At 52.5% G+C, this 17749-nt stretch overlaps 1 protein-coding gene across 1 annotated transcript; it reads right to left on the bottom strand.

The window, feature by feature from the left end:
- Positions 1–593: 593 nt before the first annotated feature.
- CAVIN1 (caveolae associated protein 1) lies at positions 594–15723 on the bottom strand. The gene is made up of 2 exons (XM_085083385.1): positions 15100–15723; positions 594–3003 (listed from the first exon to the last, which is right to left on the bottom strand). The coding sequence occupies exons 1-2, from the start codon at positions 15517–15519 to the stop codon at positions 2338–2340; spliced, it is 1086 nt and encodes a 361-aa protein (XP_084939511.1). The 5' UTR covers positions 15520–15723; the 3' UTR covers positions 594–2337.
- Between the last annotated feature and the right edge of the window lie 2026 nt (positions 15724–17749).

The following is a 17749-nucleotide window of genomic DNA, read 5'->3' as shown; positions in this document are numbered from 1 at the left end:
CCGGCCGGCCCCCGATAACCAATCAGCTCGCGCACCGCGCGGCGCGTCACGGCGCGAGCCGGAGGGGGCTGCCCCCCCAAGCTGTTCCCGGATGGCACCGCCTCCCGCCGCAGGGCTGCGCCGGGCAGAGGCGGTGCAGGGGACCGGGGGGCGGGGTGCGACTGCCGGGAACAGCCGTCCGGGAAACCCGGCTGAGTTCCGGGCAGCGCCGTGACGTCACGCGGTCGCCGCCGCCGCAGCCTCTTAAAGGGGCCGCGCCTCCCGGGGCGGGCCCGTGCGGTATGCTGGGAGCAGCGCCCCCGCGTGGGGAAACGGGGATCGGCCCCTGTGGGAATGTGGGGATCGATCCCTGTGGGGCTGTGGGGATCGATCCCTGTGGGAATGTGGGGATCGATCCCTGTGGGAATGTGGGGATCATCCCCGTAGGACTGTGAGGATCGGCCCCCCCTAGGGCTGTGGGGTTCAGTCCCATAGGGCTGCGGGGATGGATCCCTGTGGGGCTCTGGGGTCAGCCCCACGCAGAACTGTGGTGGTCGGTCCTTGGGTGGCAGCCCCTCCCCAACACCCGGTGCCAAGGACAGGCCGCACGCTGGTGGTTTACAAAAGAGACTTTATTGCTGCGCTGCTGCCTGGGCACAGCCAGGGACAGGCCAGGATCACCCGGGCTTCCGCTGCCCTGGCCCCGCCGCTCAGAGGAAACCCGCGTGAAAACTGCCCGGGGGCCTGCAAGAGACTCCGTGAGGGCAGGTGACCTGCGGGCTGGGGGCCACACTGGGCTGGGAACGACCTGCCCCGCTGGCAGCCACGAACCAGGGCCCAGTGCCTCCCCACACGGGAGCCTCGGGGTCAGCGGTGTCTCAGGGCTGCCTGCAGCCGGCACACGGAACCGGCCGGTCACACCTTCTGTGGGGAGGGAAGCTGCGGCAGGACCCCGAGGCCGGGACAGCCTGGAGGCACTGGACAATGTGAAGGAAGATAATTCTTAAAGGAAAAGCGAGTTTATATATTGGGTTATGTGAGCAGCAGCAGCCTCGTGCTGGGGGAGCAGGATGGGGAATGCGGGGCTGGGGATTGCAGCTGGGCTGAGTATGTGAGAGCCAAGCAGGGCTGAGCCAGGCAGAGCCCCCAAGCCACCGTGTGCTGCCTTCGAGCTGCTTCACTCAGGGCACGGAGTGAAGCTGCAGAAAGAGGGACACAGGGAGGAAAGCACAGGACGTGGGCATGAGCCTGAGCTGTGCCAGGACTCCTGCAGAGAGCAGACACTCAGGAATGCTCAAGGTCTGGTGCTGGACAGGTGTCAGGGCCTCTCTCTGATGGTCTAGAGTCTCTCATGGCAGCAGTGCATCCCATATCCCTCTGGAAACAAGCTGCTAGCCTTGGTGGCTCCTCCGGCATCACTGCCTGTGTGTTCCGCTCTCCCAGGGCAGCAAGTATGGACCTCACTGCCTGCTGCCACCACCTCTGTGGGTGTGGAGGGAGCAGATCCAGCACCCCACCTCCATGCTGCTCCCTGCTCCCAGGACTCACCATGGACCCTGGATTTCTGACAGCCAGATCCGGGACCCAGGCAGGGAAGCGTGCAGTCTGCACTGTTCCTGCCACGGCCCCGGGGCACAGTGGGGAGGAGCAGCACACCCCAGCTGTGTGACACCCTGAAGGCACCCATGGCAGGCCCAGCTGCAGGGTGGCTTCATGCAGAGGTCACCTGGTCCTTGGGAGGGCAGAGAGGAGCAGCCCCACCTGCACCACACCAGCTCAGCTTTGCCATGCTCTGCCCATGAACAGGACTTGCTCAACTCTTCCCTCCCACGCACTGGCTGCATCCCAGTTCCTCTGGTCCCCCGAAGGAGCAGCCAGTTTGGGTGCTGGGAGTCTTCTTGACTGGGGGGCAGCTGTGCAGCCTGGCACAGGGGGCCGGGTGGTGTGGGTGGGGGGCTACTTTCAGGAAGCTTTCTTGATACCAGGTTTTTCTTATGGAGGACTCTTGAACTTTCAGCTGTACAGCCATTGTCTTGGGATCAGCACTCTCCAGCTAGGCTGGGGCCCTGTCACTCAAAGCCCATCTTCAGGTGTAGAGCAAGAAGGCTGCAGCAGGAATGGTCTCTGAGGGTGATTTAGTAGTGTAAGAAAAACAGTTCCGTGTTCCTAATGTTTGTGTGCTAAAACTAAAATATAAAATACACCTTGTACAAGCAGGCAGGGGATTGGCGTCGGCTCTGCAGGATAAGAAGGATGCATCGTGTACACTTCCCTAGGGCTCCAGGGCAGGGAGAGCTCAAAATGTGAGTGATAATGTGTTCAGCCGTCGTCCACAACCCTTGCGTGCTGCAGCCTGTCCTACTCGCTGTCACTCTTGTCCACCAGTACCGCGTCAGTCTCTTCTGTGATCTCCAGCAGTGTGTGCATCTCGGGGCTCTCCCCACGCATCAGATCTGAATTTTCTCCCTCCTCTCCACCAACCTCCACCAGCTCTGTGGCTTTCACTTCCACCTCACCCTCTCTTATTTTCTTGACATGGAAAGTAAAGGGTGGCACTTTGTAGACGGCTGTCTTGGACCTGGCATAGATGGTGTGGTCAGGGGTGAAAGACTTCCTCAGTTTGTCCCGAGAGCTCTTCATCTTCTCTCTCCTTTCGTTAGTCACAATTTTAGTGCCCAGTTTGTTCATCCTCTTCTCCAGGTTGTGGCGGGTCTTCTCCAAGTTGTGGCGGGTCTTCTCCAGGTTTTCCTTGGTCTTTAGCTTAGTCTTTTCCATCTTCTCCTTTGAGAATGCCTTCTTAAAGTCATCCACCCTTTTCATGCCGCTCCTTTTGATGCGTTCTGCCCGTGACTCTTCGATAATCTCCTCAATCTCCACCTCCTCATCCGAGGAGAGCTGGATGTGGTCCTCCTCTGCATGGTCCTCACCTACAGGCACCTCCTCACCCTCACCTTCCTTCTCCAGCTTTTCACCCTCCTTTAGGGACTTGCTGATGCTCAGTTTAGATGGGAGCTTCACTTCATCCTGCAAGACACAGAGCGGAGCCAGTGAGACACACACACACACACACACACACACGCACACATACACACAGGCAGCCCAGGAGCCAGCCCATCCTCCCTCCCTCAGTGCCACGGAGACATCAGCCTCCACCCAGCTAAACAGACCCAGGTACTTCAGGCCTGGGCTCATTCTCCCTTACTGCAGCTGGTAAGTTATTGTGAAGAGGATCTGCTTAGGACTGTCCTGTATCAGGACTCAGGCACCAGCTCTGCTCACTCTGGGCTGGCTCCAAACTCATCTGTGACCCTAGAAGTACGGGAAAGGTAGCCCAGTACTGAAACTGGAGCCTTTTCCCTTCTTCCTCTGCCCCTGTCACAGTCATGTCCCCTCCAGTTTCATCTTTATCCCAGGACCTGGCCGTTGCAGCCCCTGGCTGCAGGATGGTGGTCTTCAGGTCTCCAGCCTGGCTGGGTCTGGCCATGGCCCCGGGTGCAGCACAGGGCTGCAGAGGCACAACCGAAGCTGGGAGTCAGGCCACACCACCAGCATGCACATGCTGTCCTGGCCACCCCCAGTCTGCATTCAGACTTTCCCAAGGCCTCAGGATCCAGATGTGGGGCTGGGACATCTCTTGGGATGCAGCAGGCTGCCCTGGTTTTCCTATTTGTCCGCTGGGGAATAAGTTAGAGAATTTGCCCAAGTCCATATCTGGAGATGGTGGAGACAGTGGCCGCAACTCACACAGCCTGGTCTGCAAGGCTACACAGCTCTACTTGGGACAGGGCTAGATTCATTCAGCTTCTCCACAAGCCTGAGCTAGCCAAGTTTCTGATCCCAGTGGCAGAGGACAAGCATGTGCCGGGAGAGGGGCACAGGTCTGGAGTGGGATTGGTTTTCATCTGAGCAGCACATAGCATGCGTCCCTGCTGCAGTGATTCACCTCTCTGTTCCCGGGACAGGCTGGAAATAGCCCATCACTGTACGGAGCGTCACAGCTGCGGGGCTGCAGCCCACGCTTGGAATTTTATTGCCCAAGCAGTTCTAATCTACAGAGCTGGGTGGGAGAGGTGGGAGCTGCCAGGACCAGCGCTGTCAGAAATCTAGCAGCAGCCAAAGTGCAACGTGTGGAATGGGCACACAGCAGGCGGAGCTGCTGGGCTGAGGTTTGGAGAAGAGCCTGGGCAGCAGGACGGCCAGGTGCCATTCTGAGCCCTGGGGCGGGCAGTAGAAGAATGGAGCAAGGATGGGATTCCAGTCCTGCACTGACAGGAGCCAGGCCCAGGGAAATTAAGTGGCAGGCCTGGTATACCCTGAGTGCTTGAAGTGCATGGCAAACCCTAGAACACTGTCAGTGATTTGCCTGCCCCTGGCTTGGGGAGGTGCCATGTGACCCAGGAGGGTGACTTTGCTGCGGCATCTCCCATGCTCTGCATGTCACAGCAGCCGCCACTGCTCCACTTCAGCTGTGCGCAAATGAGCTGCACAGGTGCCAAGAGCCGGGACACTGGGGATGGTGATTCCATCAAGCATGAGGAGGGGCGTCCCTGTTGCTTCCACGGGACAGAACATCCCAGTCCCTGCTCAGCACCGGAAGGGACGGCATGTGTGCACACCAGCACCCTGAGCGCTGTCCCACTGCATGCCACTGCCCTGCCTCACCAAGGTCACTGCCACACTGTGCTCTGGCCTGAGCCCCTGAACAAAAGCAGGAGATGCCCTCCCTGCAGACACAGCTGCTGTGGTCGGCCCTCTGCACTGTCCCCAGCCCTGTCTTCCCTTGCACCCCTGAAGAAGTGACACAACTCATTGTATACGTGACTCCAGCACAGTTTCACCTGGGTGAAATCCAGATGCTCTCATCTGCTTTCTCATTTTTTCCCAAGCACAGGTGCTGTTTCTTGGGCCAGCTGAAGTTCTAGAAGCACAAGGGCATCTGGAGAAACCTTTGCAAGCAGTGACAAGCTAGCTCCATGGAGCACTGGGCTCAGTGAGGGTGGCACAGGCTGCAGTGTCTGTGGTGAAAACACAGAGCCTGCTGGAGCATAAGTTTCATTCTGGGTTTTCTTCAGAGCAGAGGGCAGTGCTGCGTGAAGCTCTTCGCCCTCCAGATCACATGTCAGGTCCCAAACACTTTGTGGAAATTAAGGTGAAGTGGCCAACATATGTTTTCTTCATTTGATGAGCCACTTCAGCAGAAAACAATACACATGCTCTCCAGAGGGCCAGGTCAGTCCAGGGCAAACCCACATCACAGGGAAGGCAGGGATCCTGTTCTCCACAACAACACCTGCCAGAGCAATCCCAGAAACTCCCAAGGACCCTGCCCAGCCAGCAGAACATCAGGAACTCCAGCCACTTCCTTCCTTCTGCAGCAACACAATGAGCCAGAACAAAGGCATCCCCCTCTCTCCTGGCACTGTTGTCCCTGGAAATGGGCCATATCCTGCAAACTCTGATCCTATCAGTCCCTTGTCAGCTCCAGAATATGTGTCTGCAGAAAGAAATACCACCTCAAAAACTCCACATCTGTCACATAAATAACCATCTTTCCTCGTGGTACACCAGTAGATCCAGCTCCTGACTGAATTTTCTGAGGTGGTGGGGTGGGCTGTGTTAGCATTGCTCCCAGCAATGTTCAGCAGCATCCTGCAGCTCTTCCCTCACAGCCATGAAGACATGGCCAGCAGCAGCTGTGGATACATGGGATAGCAGCAGCAGCTTCTATTGGGGTGCCTGCAGCTCTCCCTATTCCTGCACTTCACCCAGAGAGCAGCAGCTGCCCTGTGATCCCACCGGCTGCACTAAGGCACTTCACCACTTCTGCTAGCCCCGTTCCATCCCCACAGCCCAGCCCCAGCCCAGCAATGCTCATGGCTCTGCTCTCACCTCTGTCAGGAGACACCTCATGGATCAGAGCCAGAGGCACAGAGGGAGCACAGCCCTTCCCATACGTGAGGATCCCAGCCTCTGCCCTTGGGACTGTTTCTGAGAGCTTTTCTCCAGCTGTGCTTGGGAAATCCTTCACATCCTGCTCCCGGCCTCTCTCTTGTAAGCCTGGTATAATTCCTGCATTTCCCACTCCCACTCTTCCTCACTCTGATTGCTGATCCGATCAGTAGATAACCAGCGGGGGGGACAGCTGGAGGATTTTCAGCAGTGTGCTGTGGGGTCACCTGCATTCAGGGAGCATTCCTGTGGGCTCAAGCACAGCACAGCTGGTGCGAGAACATCCACAGCTCTGGTACATCTTAATGGGGATGAGCACCTTCTGCTAAGCATCCCTTGCATGTACCTCCTCCCTGCACCCAGGCACTGCCAAAATGCCACGAAGAGTGGCTTTTGTGATTTGCATGTGCATTGCTGATGTTCAGTTTAGAGATGGGAGCTGCCATCTAAACTCCTCCCTGCCTGGGAGGTTTCTCCAGCGGGGAGGGGAAGGGGAACTGCCTGGTGTGGGCAGAACATGCCTGCAGACACAGCAGTGGAGGATAATGGGACGTGACCAGAACAATCAAGAATCATCCTGGGTCCATGGGTGGCTACTGCACAAATCCCTGTTCCAAGCAAGGCACTATGCTCTCTGCACATCATTTCACTCATGACTCATCCAGTTGAGCCACATTTTTAACACCAGGCATTCTATTTTTACTTGGAAAACACTGATCTTGAAGTGGGCGAGTCCAAAATCCTGGGTCTTGGCATCCCTGCCTGTTGGGGTGTTCAAAGCCTGGCTCCCAATCAGCAGAGGCAAACCAGCTCTGTCCTCTCAGCTTGGATCCAGCTGGCACAAGGACAGTGGGTAAACAACATTTTGAGAAGATTTTGGTACCACCAGCAGCAAACTCTGGCCCTGCAAAGCTGCACTCAGCAGCAGAGGGAGTGTGTGTTGTCCCTGCAGCACAGACCTCCCGGGAAGATGTGTGCTTTGGGAAGCTCCCTGGCACCAGGCTGGTCCATCTGTGGACTTTGTGGGCACCCAGAGGGGCCCCAGTGCCCACAGCCAGCCCCAAAGGCAGCTGGCTGCCAGCTGCTCTGTGTCCTCCTACTTCAAACAATTCCGAACTGTTGGATCCACAGCAGCCTCTTCCCAGCTCCCCTGAGTGGGCTTTTATCTGACATTGTTTTCGAGTTCCCTGGCAGTGAGTCACCCGCAGCCCACGGCCATGGACACCCGCCTGGTTGCTACAACACACGTAAACACTTCCCCTGGCGTATAAAAGGCCAAGGAGACGCAGAGCTGAACTGCATTCCCAGTCAGTGTGTAAGAAATGGAGTCCCAGCACTCCCAGCCACTCCAATCTCCAGTTGGACCGTTTAATGGAAGGTTCTCACATGCACATGCAAATCACATCTGCAATTCATTTCACTCCGTTATTTTTACACAACTGCAATAGCACAAACAGTGAGTTTGGTTGACATTTGCAGCCATAACGTGCAGTCAACAACCAGCTCACATTCCCAGGCTCCACTATGACCAAACTGGGCTGATCCCAATGATGGGTGAGCTGGAGCCCACAGCCCCTCCTGTGCCCCAGCTCTCCCTCTGTCCACCCTGGGCAGCACAGCCCAGCCCTGGCCTGAGTGCCCGGGGGAGGATTAGGAGCTCGGGCAGCAAACAGCCCTCCAGGTCAGATCAAGCCGTGCCAGAAGAGAACAAGTTCTTCTCTCCCGTTGCCATGATAACTGCTCTGCTCTGCCAGGCCTCAGAGGAGGCTGTTCTGTGCTGACCTTCCAGCAGTGTCATGGGAAGGAGAATTCAGCTATTCCTGAATAACAGCAGCACGCCTGAGAAGCACCCCAAACCTAGCAGGGCTCTGGGGTGTCCAGATGTCCTGCACAGAGGAGGCTGTGCTTCCCTCTCTGGTGCCTTGGTGGAACAGACCCTTTCTGTGGGGACTGAAATTGCTAGATTGCTAGATTTTTTTTTTTTTAAATAGACCACAAAAATGGCATTTTTTTATGTCTGACTCTCCTTGGAAAGGAGAAGTTTTCCCCGGCAGCTTTGCCCAGAGACCCCAGTTCCTGGGCTGAGTTCACCCTCACCTGGCTCTTGGAATAGTCCTGTCCAACCAGGTGGCCATTCCCACTGGACAGTGCAGCGCATGCTGCTGGGCAGCTGGAGCTTGGGGCATTTTCTCCAGTAGCTGCACAATGACAGGAAGGCAATAGGCCACTGTGGCCTCCGTGGCCTAAATGTGATATGAACAGCAGTTAAACTAAAGTGTGTGCAGGGCCTGGCTCCGAGCAAGCAGCTCCAGAGGCTATGGCCAGACAGAAATGGGAGATGCTACAGGGCCTGCCTGAGGCACTGGAAGTTTATGTCGCAGTTTGTGCTCTCTGCGTGTCTTCTACCTGTTTAAAACAACAACTTCAAACCATTTCACAATCACAAACTAATGCTCACAAGAAGCCTGAGGAGGTGGGTATTCCGGGGCTGTTTCAGAGGGAGAAACAGCGGCTGAGTGAACAAGTGGGATTTGCCCAGTTAGAGCCCAGCAGAGCCAACTGCCCCTGGCCACTCACCCTTCATGCAAGTCACACAGCAACTCCTCCCTCTCAGATCGCCTGAGGGAAAATCCCAGCTCCTCACACCCACGCTCATGCAGCAAGCGCATTAGTCAGCAGCAGGATCAGCCTTGCAGGTCTGAGAGCCTGAGGCAGCCCCAAGCAGGCAAGAGGCAAAGGCTAGGAATCAGCAGCTCCCAGAGCTTCAGAAGAGGTTCAGAATGATCTTCAGGGGGTGCCGCTGACGAGGCCCTAAACTGCTGCCTCCTCGCATGTCTTCTGCTGCCCTGGGCCTGTCTCCACGGGGTGGGCTCAGAGGGCAGTCCCTGGCGAAGGCTCAAGGCACACGCGCGGGATCTTCTCGGGCTAAGATGAGGAAAACTGCATTTCAATGGCCGGGGAAAGGAAGCACAATGGAAACACTTACCTGTTCCTGCCAGGAATCTGATTGGGAACACGCCAACAGTGATCCGGGTTAGCACAAGAACAGGCAGAGAGAAAAGGCACAGGGGTACATTTTAGTAAAGGGAGAAGCAGAAGCAGAATTTGACAGAAAAGGGAGTTAGCAAAGGTCTATGAGATGGAAGAGTGTCCGTCTCTGATTCAGAAGGTCCCAGGAGATGCAGGATCCCTTCTGTGGGTTCAGGCAAATTCACAATGACACTGTCACAGGCTAAACTCTGCTCACCATCAGAGTGATTCAGTGTCGCCTGTCTCCCTTTGCTGTGGTGTAGCTCATGAAAAAAGTGTAGTGATTTGAAAGCCCTGTGTTTATTAATTCAAGTGCAGAGGCTGCAGAGATTGAAACAGCCGGGTGCAACTCCAGAACTCTATCTGCTGGTTTTGTCACGTACTGACCTTACCCTAAACCAGCACCGAATAATTCCCAGCAGCTCCCAGATCTCTGCACCCAGTGACACAGCAAAGTCATGCATGGCCTTGACTCTGGGTTCCAAGGGTTGGACAAAGTTTGTCTCTAATAGTGCCAAGAGGTTCATGAAAAGAGAAGCCTCAAGCCTTAGAGATGAGATTTGAGTCCAGCACTAGGAAGTCACCAAGGAATACTGCTGAGAGAAAAAGACCTAAAATATGAGGGGAGAAAGCAAATCAGGTTGGGATTAGGTAAATGTTAGAGCGATAAGTAGTTCACTCTCAAGTAGAATCTCCTTGACTAGCAGAATCCTACCACCCTCTGAAATTCCGGGTGTTGTGCAATCTGCTTGGCACTCCTTCCTATCAGGCACATCCAGTTACCCTGTGTCTGAAAAGCTGGATCTGCTTCATCAGCTGTGAGAAACAACAGCCTGATACAGGCACCAGAGCTGGTGCAAAGGAAGGGAGAGAGGGTGGGGAGAGGAGGAGGCTGTGCTTGGAAAAATGTTTTTGCCTATAGTGAGTCAGAGGAGAGACAGGGCTGTAGGAAACAGAGAAGTAAATAGATCGAGAGTGAAAAGGTGCTTTCCCCCCCTCTGACAGCATTAGAAAGTTTTGATGCCATTATCAGTCTGTTTGTACCACTGGCTTTGCTCTCAGATCTACTCCTCCCAGATAAATCTGTCTGAGCTGATTGATGACTCCGGAGCTGCTCCTGAGCAGCAAAGCAGCATAGATGGGGTTTGCATTACAGATGATTTGCAGACACTGACATTTGCATCCTCCCATAAAGCTGGAGACTAAACATCCTGAGGCTTTTTATTCTAAATATTTGATTTTCCTTTACTGACACTGAACATTTTGTTTCTGCTCTTTGTCTATCTCGCAGCTGGACAGTGGACCCACAATTCTTCAGGTGCTCTGTAAGTTGTAGGAGATCGTGCAGAATGAAGAGGACAATCCCAAATGGGATAAAAGAGGGCTAAGTCTGTTGCTGAACAGTTTATGAGTCATTGCTGTGCACATGAGAGGCCTGAGGGAGGAATATGTGATCAGGAGGGATATTACCTTGGATTTGTTTTCATGAGCCACTATTTGTCCAGTCTAACCCCATCCCAATGGCTGGGCAGCCTCTGGCCCTTTGCTCTGAGACAATTTATGGCTGCACAGCTCAGTCTGTAACTATAATGGTGAAAGGATTCCAGCAAAGCAAACAGTTCTGGCACCAACTGCTTATAAATAATAGCTGAGCAATGAAATATTAATGCAGTTGATTCCAGACTGCAACAGAGAAATCCATGCTCCAGAGTTGTCTACTACTAGACTGGTAATCTGTACTAAGAAAAATCCTGGAAGTCAGAGCTATTAACATCCTGACTTTTTTTTAAGGCTCAGTCTCCTCTGAGTTATTATCTTGAGCCTCTTATAAGTCTGTAATATGCAGAGAATATGTGAGATTTTTTTACATTGGGATGTTCACGTGGTGCCCCTGCAATGGAAGGAGCACAGACATGAGCTGCTTTAGACTGGATTCTCAGTTAAAGTGAAAACAGCTTTTTCTTTTAAAATGTTATCAGAAAATAAATACAGTGGCTGCTGCAATGCAAATCCCTGCAGCGACCCACTGGGAAGAGGGATGGATGTTCCAGCACAGAGAGTTCTCAGCCACACGGAGCCAGCTGGTCTTGCAGGAAAAGCACCCTGTGGGTATCTGGTGCCTGTGCCTATGCCAGTGCTGTCATCCAAATTGCTTTGGAAATTCCTATTTACTTTTTAATGCTGGTAACTAGGCAAGCTCCACTGAACTGCAGGCACGTCACCCACCCAGGCTGTCCCTCAGGCCTGTGGATCTTGCTGGCTCTTGTCAATGCTCCATTGCCATTAAACTCATCATAGTTTTGTTTCTGAATGATTAATTTAAAACAAAACCATAGCTCAGGGCAGCTGCCGTTCTGTTTGAGCAGTGGAGAAAAGCTGCAGCCCCGGGCAATAGGTTTGTATGTCCTGGGCTCCCTGCCCCGTGCTTCTCCTCAGCCCCCTGAGCTCATGTCCTTTTCCACACTCTGTTTTGAGGAGCACAGACCCAAAACCGAGGCAGTTCAGGTCTGGCCTCTGAATCTGTCACATTAATGCGTGGGTTTGAAATCCACCCCTCCTTCTCACGATGTACAGTCTTGCTGCTCCCATCCGTATAAGGCCCACGCGAGCACAAAGCCAGGCTGGGCTATTTATATTTCCTTGCCCAGCCCTACCCACCCCACACTGCATGGCTGGGGTCCAGGTCCCACCCTGCTTTCCCAACTGCACAGCCCTTCCCATGGAAACTCACATCTCACACAGCTCACAGCAGCCACCGGAGCCCCCAAAGAGCAGATGACCCCCACTGGAGTCTCCGAATTGGACAGTGTGAGGAGCACTCACTCACACCCCTCTGAGCAGACAAAGGCTGCTCTTCCCAACAAAAATGCTGCACATCCTAAGCCAGAGTTCCCAGAGCTTGGCACCCACACGAGCCTCAAAATAAAGGACCAGCACACTTTAGAAATTCAATACTCTTGTGTGTGAGCAGAGTGCTGCAAGGGTTTGTCCGGTTGTAAGAAAATCAGCTTTTGACATTTTCAGGAATAATTGTCAAAAACTGTTTGGAGGAAAATGCCAAGCTTACATAAACTGCCACGTGCCACTCTCCAGCTGAACACGGCACAAAGTCTGGTTTCAGAGCAGTAGCTGCTTGCACAGGACATCCATTATTTAACCATGAACTGCAGTAACCACCCCCAGATTCAGGATCCTAAAACCAGGAGATTTGGGATGAAGTCACTTTAGTTTGTTTTTATTAGCAACCACTCTCACCAAAGTTTTGGAATCCTGATTTCTCTGAAAGGCAGGAGCCTGGACCTGAGGCACAAAGGAAGCTCTGAGCTCTGTTCCCAGGGGCTGCTGAGCAGTGCAGGCACTCACTGATGTCAGACTTTTTAGGAAGGTAAGTTCTGCAGTGAACATCAGCATACACAGTGGCCTGTCAAAGCTGTCACCTCTGCTTTGGCTCGGCAAGTTTTCAAAAGAGAAAGATAGGGCAATTTGGAGGGGCATGATTGTTTTCAAATTTTATTCTCAAGAATTTATCTAATTCCCTACATTAAGTCTGTACAAAAACTCTTAACTCTGTAGAACTCAGACCAGCTCCTGGCAAAATCAGCTCAAAGAGGGTAAGCAAGTGAGAAAACACAAGCATGGACAGGACTGAGTGACATTGGTAAATGTTCTGCTCAACACCTCCCCTTAGCCAGGACGTGGGAGTGATATCCCTGCACTTTCTCCCCCAAATTTTGAAACTACCCCAGCAGATGTGTTTAGGATCATCCCACAGGTCAGGCTTTCCCTGAATAAAATTTGGTTTTCATTCCCTCCTAATCTACAGCAAGCAAAACACAATTCTCAACAGGCAGTCTGACTTCCCCTCGAAGGTGCAAAAGATCTTATTTGCACTCCTGAAATAATCCCTTCACAATTGCTGAAGCCTCTGGACTCAATGCTGAGAGAATAATCAAACATCAATAACCAGCAAAAAGCTCATTTATCTTTACCTCTTTTATTTCTTCCAACTGCAGAACTGTGCAATATTGAAACTTACAGGGCTCGACTTCTGCTCTGCTCAGCTCCCTCACCTGAAAACAGTCACCACTGGGATTATGGAATATTTTACGTCTCTTAGGACGAATTTATCTTTTGTCCTCCAAAAGAAAAGACTAATAAATCTTTGGACTTTTTGCCACAGCAACTGAAAACACATAGGAGTCACTCTGAGTTTGGCAAAGCAGCTTTCCCTGAGTCAGAGAGGAGCGATAATGTGCTCAACACTGCAGAATTAATTACATGACCAGTCCAGTAATGTACCCGACAGACACTTTGGTAGGTGGGGGGGGTGTCTGAGAATTGAGCCACTGAATTAGATGAGAGTTATTTTGTAATTATTTGGTTTTAATTACAGACACCATTAGAAAAGCACAGTGAATTTCTCAGTTAGCACCCAGGGTGGACCCCAGCGGCTGGATGCTTTCTTGCTGCAGCCAGGTCTGCTCTGGCTCCCCTCGAAGTGCCAGGATGTCCATGAGGGCACAAACAGCTCCATTTCACATGGTACAAACCTCTAGGATTCTTTACTTGTGCTCTGTGGCCTCTCATTCAAATCACACTAAATTCCATGCTGGGAAATTATTCCAAATTCGAAATAACTTCTTCCCCTAATACCTCCGTGATTCCCCAAGTCCCTGGCACAGTCCCTGGCCAAACAACTCTCTCCAAGGCTTCTCTGTCCTCACCACAGCAGCAAGGGCAGGCCCCAAGCCCTTTAGAAGCAGGATTGCTTTTTAATTTTCGAAGAGAAACTCTGCTCAGTATCAGTAAGCCACAGCAAACCAACACAAACTGCTCATGAAACACTAACCTGCAGATGTTTGGGATGCTTCCCAAGGACACTGAACCTTGCCAACTTCCTACCTATTTCCGTAACTGACATGGAATGTTATGTTTAAACAATTCCCTTCACTCCACTCATTTTGCAATGGTTGTTGCTTCTATTTCACTTTTCCATGCACAGGTTGATACAAAGAGCTTGCAATACATACATACACATATTATAAACTGTCTATAACTGTTTGTTTCCTGTATTATCTGAACGTGCTCAAGTATTTCAGACTTTCAGCTGTGATAAACTACAAATGCTCAGACTCCAAAGCAAGGAGTCCCACAGGCCCTGTACGTATCTGATCCCTGAGCCTGTCATGAGCCACTCGCCCTCAAACCTCACAGTAAGGGCCATTCTCCCTTTTATTCCGCTTTTCTTCTCTCTCTTCCCATGATCAGCACTCGAAGCTTCTCCATTTGTCCCTGGCGCTGGCTATTATTAACCCAGAGGCTTCCAACTGTAGCATTAACTGTTTCGCTCACTTTTCTCCCATGGCCCAACAGAAGAGTTTGCTCTGATGCGGAAAACTAACTCCGGGCAGGAAACCTGACAGAACCCTGTTCCTCTCTCTCTCCTTGTTTAACGTTAAATGAAAACTCCAACACTTAGTGCAGGGGGTGAACATCAAGCAAACCAAAGCTGTTATTGAGACCAAACAACAAGAAGGCTCAAGGCTTGCAGGATGCGGAAGAAAGAAGGTGGGAATTGTACAAGCCCACAGCAAAGGCTGCCCCGAGCACTGCCAAGCTCAGGGGGCTGGGCTGGATTTTCTCTGACAGCTCTATCTGCCCTGGCTGGACAGATTAACCCCGAGGCCGGGGTTACTGTCACTTGTTACCAGATGCATGTCACAAATCTGAAATATTATCGGTCTCCACGTAGCCATACACATGGTGTCTCTTGGTAGAAGAGACGTTGGCAGATGGATTTGCAACACCCCTTTCCAGATCCCAGAGCACTCTTTGTTGGACTAAGCAGTAAAATCGGGTTATTTTAATACTTCTGGCCCATTGCAGTGAGTTCTTAAGGCCTCGTTCCCTATCTGCATTAAAATTCCTGTTAAATGGGACAACTCTGTCAAACTTTGCCTTACGACACACGGAAAATGTTAAACCACAAGAGAGAATGACGGGGGAGCCGCCTCAGTTTGGACTGCTGGACAATCTGGGGAGTCTGGGAGAGGGCTGGACCGAACATGCAGTGTGACAGGACCCTCGGCAAAGAAAACACCCACTAACAGGATGTAAGGATATCGTGAAACAGTTCCTTACCTGGTAAATCATGACTTTGAAGTTTCTGCGTTTCAGGAGCTCCGCTTCGTTGGCCTCCAGCTTCTTGATCTGCCCGGCTTGCTTCTCCAAGTTCTGCCGCACTGTTTTCACGTTGACGCTCACCTTGCGCACCTTCTCCAGCATTTTGTTGACAGTGTTGCTGGTGGTGGTGTGTGCCTTGGTCAGCTTGGTCAGCTCTCCCTGGATGCTGGTCACTGCGCTATCCATCTCTTGCTGTCTCTCCTCCAGCTGTGTTTGGGTCAGCTGGATCTGATCCACTGCTCCGATGATCTTGTCCAGAAGGGTCAGCACCATCACACCGTTGATCTGGTCTGATTTGATGGGTTCCTCAGGCACTTGTTCCTCTGAGGTCTCAGAAACAGTGGGTGGCTCGATGATTTGCAAGGTGGTGTCCTCCATGGTCGCTCGGGAGTCCTGGCTCACGGAGCCCGGAGAAGCTGTCACTGCAGGGAGAGAGCAGGGAAAACTGAGCCCGAGCCTCAGCTAAACTCCGCACTGGGAGACACGCCAGGAATGGGGAGCGCAGTGAGTGAGTGTCTGTGCTGAAATTCAAATGGCACAGCTCCGCACAGCCGTCCAGTGGAACTGCCCTGCAAAATTTTCCAGGCTTGCAGGTCATTGGCTGACTCCACCTCAGCTATAGAAAAGGAGCCGCTGCCAAATGCCTGCTGACCCACCCTTTTGAAATGATTAAAATAGTTGGAGGGGAGGCGATGGCTCTGCATGCAAACACAAGCACAGCTCGGCCAGGAATGCAAAGCTCTGGAACTGCAGCGGCCCCTTCTTTACCCTCAGTCTAAAGGCACAGTAGGTAACGGGAGGAAAAAACAAAATCCTTTAGTAAACGACTCGGGAAGCTGCTGGGAAGAAAGTGGGAAGCAAGCAGCCCCATCTGGGCACAGCTGTGTGCATTGAAGGCTGGTTTAAACAACTGCACACACTGAAAGTTCAGCTGGAAGTTCAGATCTTTTGCCAATACTTAACTTTGGTTTCTTTGGGCTTTTTTTTTTTCCCCCAGGGCTATGAGAGCCTGATTTTCAATATTTTAAAGAAATGCTACAATTTCAATTCAGTAGTTACAGCATGGAAACATCTGTATCTCAAGAATGCCCCTTCCCATGTATGTCAATGTACAACAGGCACACATAGAACATGCAGGGTGCAACATGTCCACACAGATTTAACACAGAGAAGGATAACTCACTCCTGAAGTGAGGCAGCTGAGCACTCCCCCTAAAGGAGCTCTCCCAGCCCCGCAATCCTTGAGCCTTCTACAGATCCCGTCATCAGACTTTAGATGCGGGACATGGTGCAGTGTACACTGCACAAAACTGTGCTTGTAAACAAGACCAAATACAGTGGGTTACTTGTGGATTTAGTGGTAAAACCCCTAATTGAGTCAAAACAGGGAGACACGTGGGAGGGGCCACCACAGACTGCAACAACCCAGCGGGAACATGCCAGGAATGTGGAGAAGGAAAATTCAGATCTTGGGAGTGACCCTGGGCCAGACCCTTCGCTGTTTCTGGAGCTGGCTCAGCCAGAGGGAACCAAGCTCCCATGGACAGAGCTGCCACAGAGCCTTCGTTGGCCTGGGCTTTGCTGCCAGCCTGGGGGCACTTGGGAAGGCTGTGGGCACACTGGGAAGGTGGCAGTTTCCCTCATTCTGTAGCTTTGAAAACAGTTATTCATCTTCAGCACCTCCTACCTCCTGCCAGGCCAAGTCTGCTCTCGGCCTTTGCCACTGGCTGGCAAATACCAGGAATGCCCCAGAGCCCTGGGCTCCATCCAGCTGAGCTGCCTCAGGGCAGACGGGGAGAAATGATCCATCCCAACTACACGCTGGGGAACCCGGACATCCCACGGGTGCAGATGGAACATTGTTCATTCACAATGCTCGCAGCAGTCAGCACTTTCTCTGCCATGTCCCTGCCCTGTGACCACTCACTCCCCATTGACCTGGGCCTGGTGGCTCTGGAATCACAGAATTGTACCCTGTGCCATAGTGAAAACAGGCTGCATTCTGTAACACTGTGTTTTCCTGGAGGGACCTTTTTCCAGAGCATTAATTTCCAGTGTTTGCTGCTGCTGAGAGTTCCATGAAAAGAACCCTCTCTGTAGGCAGCCAGGCCAAGGCCCCAGAGCTGTTTGTCCCTGGGGTTACCTACTCCAGGGTGGGCTTCCACAGGTAACTGTGTAGGGATTCAAGTACAGGACAGGATGCTCCTTGTGGACCTGTCATCCATTCCACGTGTGACTCCAGTGCATCTCTCTGCCTTTGGGTCTCCATTTGAGAATAATTTAAAAAAATTGGCTGAGCGGGTCAGTGTGGGTAGAACCAGATAAACCAACAGGACGGGGATTGACATCTGTTCCTGGGGCTCAATGAGATGAAGTGCCCCACTGGGTGCCTCTATGCCCACAGCAACTGTCCCAAGCCGGATGCCAGGAGTAATTATCTGTGTTTAGATTAACTCCACTTCAGTCCCTTCTCTGCTGCGGAGACACACCAGGAACAGCCAGTGGGTGGGAATTTGCAGCCTCCCCTCTGGAGCCTCAGTTTGGAGTCGATCTCGCCCGGTGCGAACAGCGGCTGGATCTCGGGCTGCTCCTCACTCACTGTGCCATG

The sequence above is a fragment of the Lichenostomus cassidix genome, chromosome 27 (assembly GCF_008360975.1).
Source record: "Lichenostomus cassidix isolate B80296 chromosome 27, HeHo_3.0, whole genome shotgun sequence".
Classification (NCBI taxonomy): Eukaryota; Metazoa; Chordata; class Aves; order Passeriformes; family Meliphagidae; genus Lichenostomus; species Lichenostomus cassidix.
Note: the sequence above shows the minus strand (reverse complement) of the source record. Positions and strands in the feature narration are given on the sequence as shown.

Excerpts from the sequence above, each read along its gene's own strand:
- CAVIN1 (XM_085083385.1), bottom strand. The coding sequence starts at position 15,519 with ATGGAGGACACCACCTTGCAAATCATCGAGCCACCCACTGTTTCTGAG. Across the intron at positions 3,004-15,099 it reads TCAAAGTCATGATTTACCAG|GATGAAGTGAAGCTCCCATC; the intron begins GTAAGGAACTGT and ends TGTGTCTTGCAG.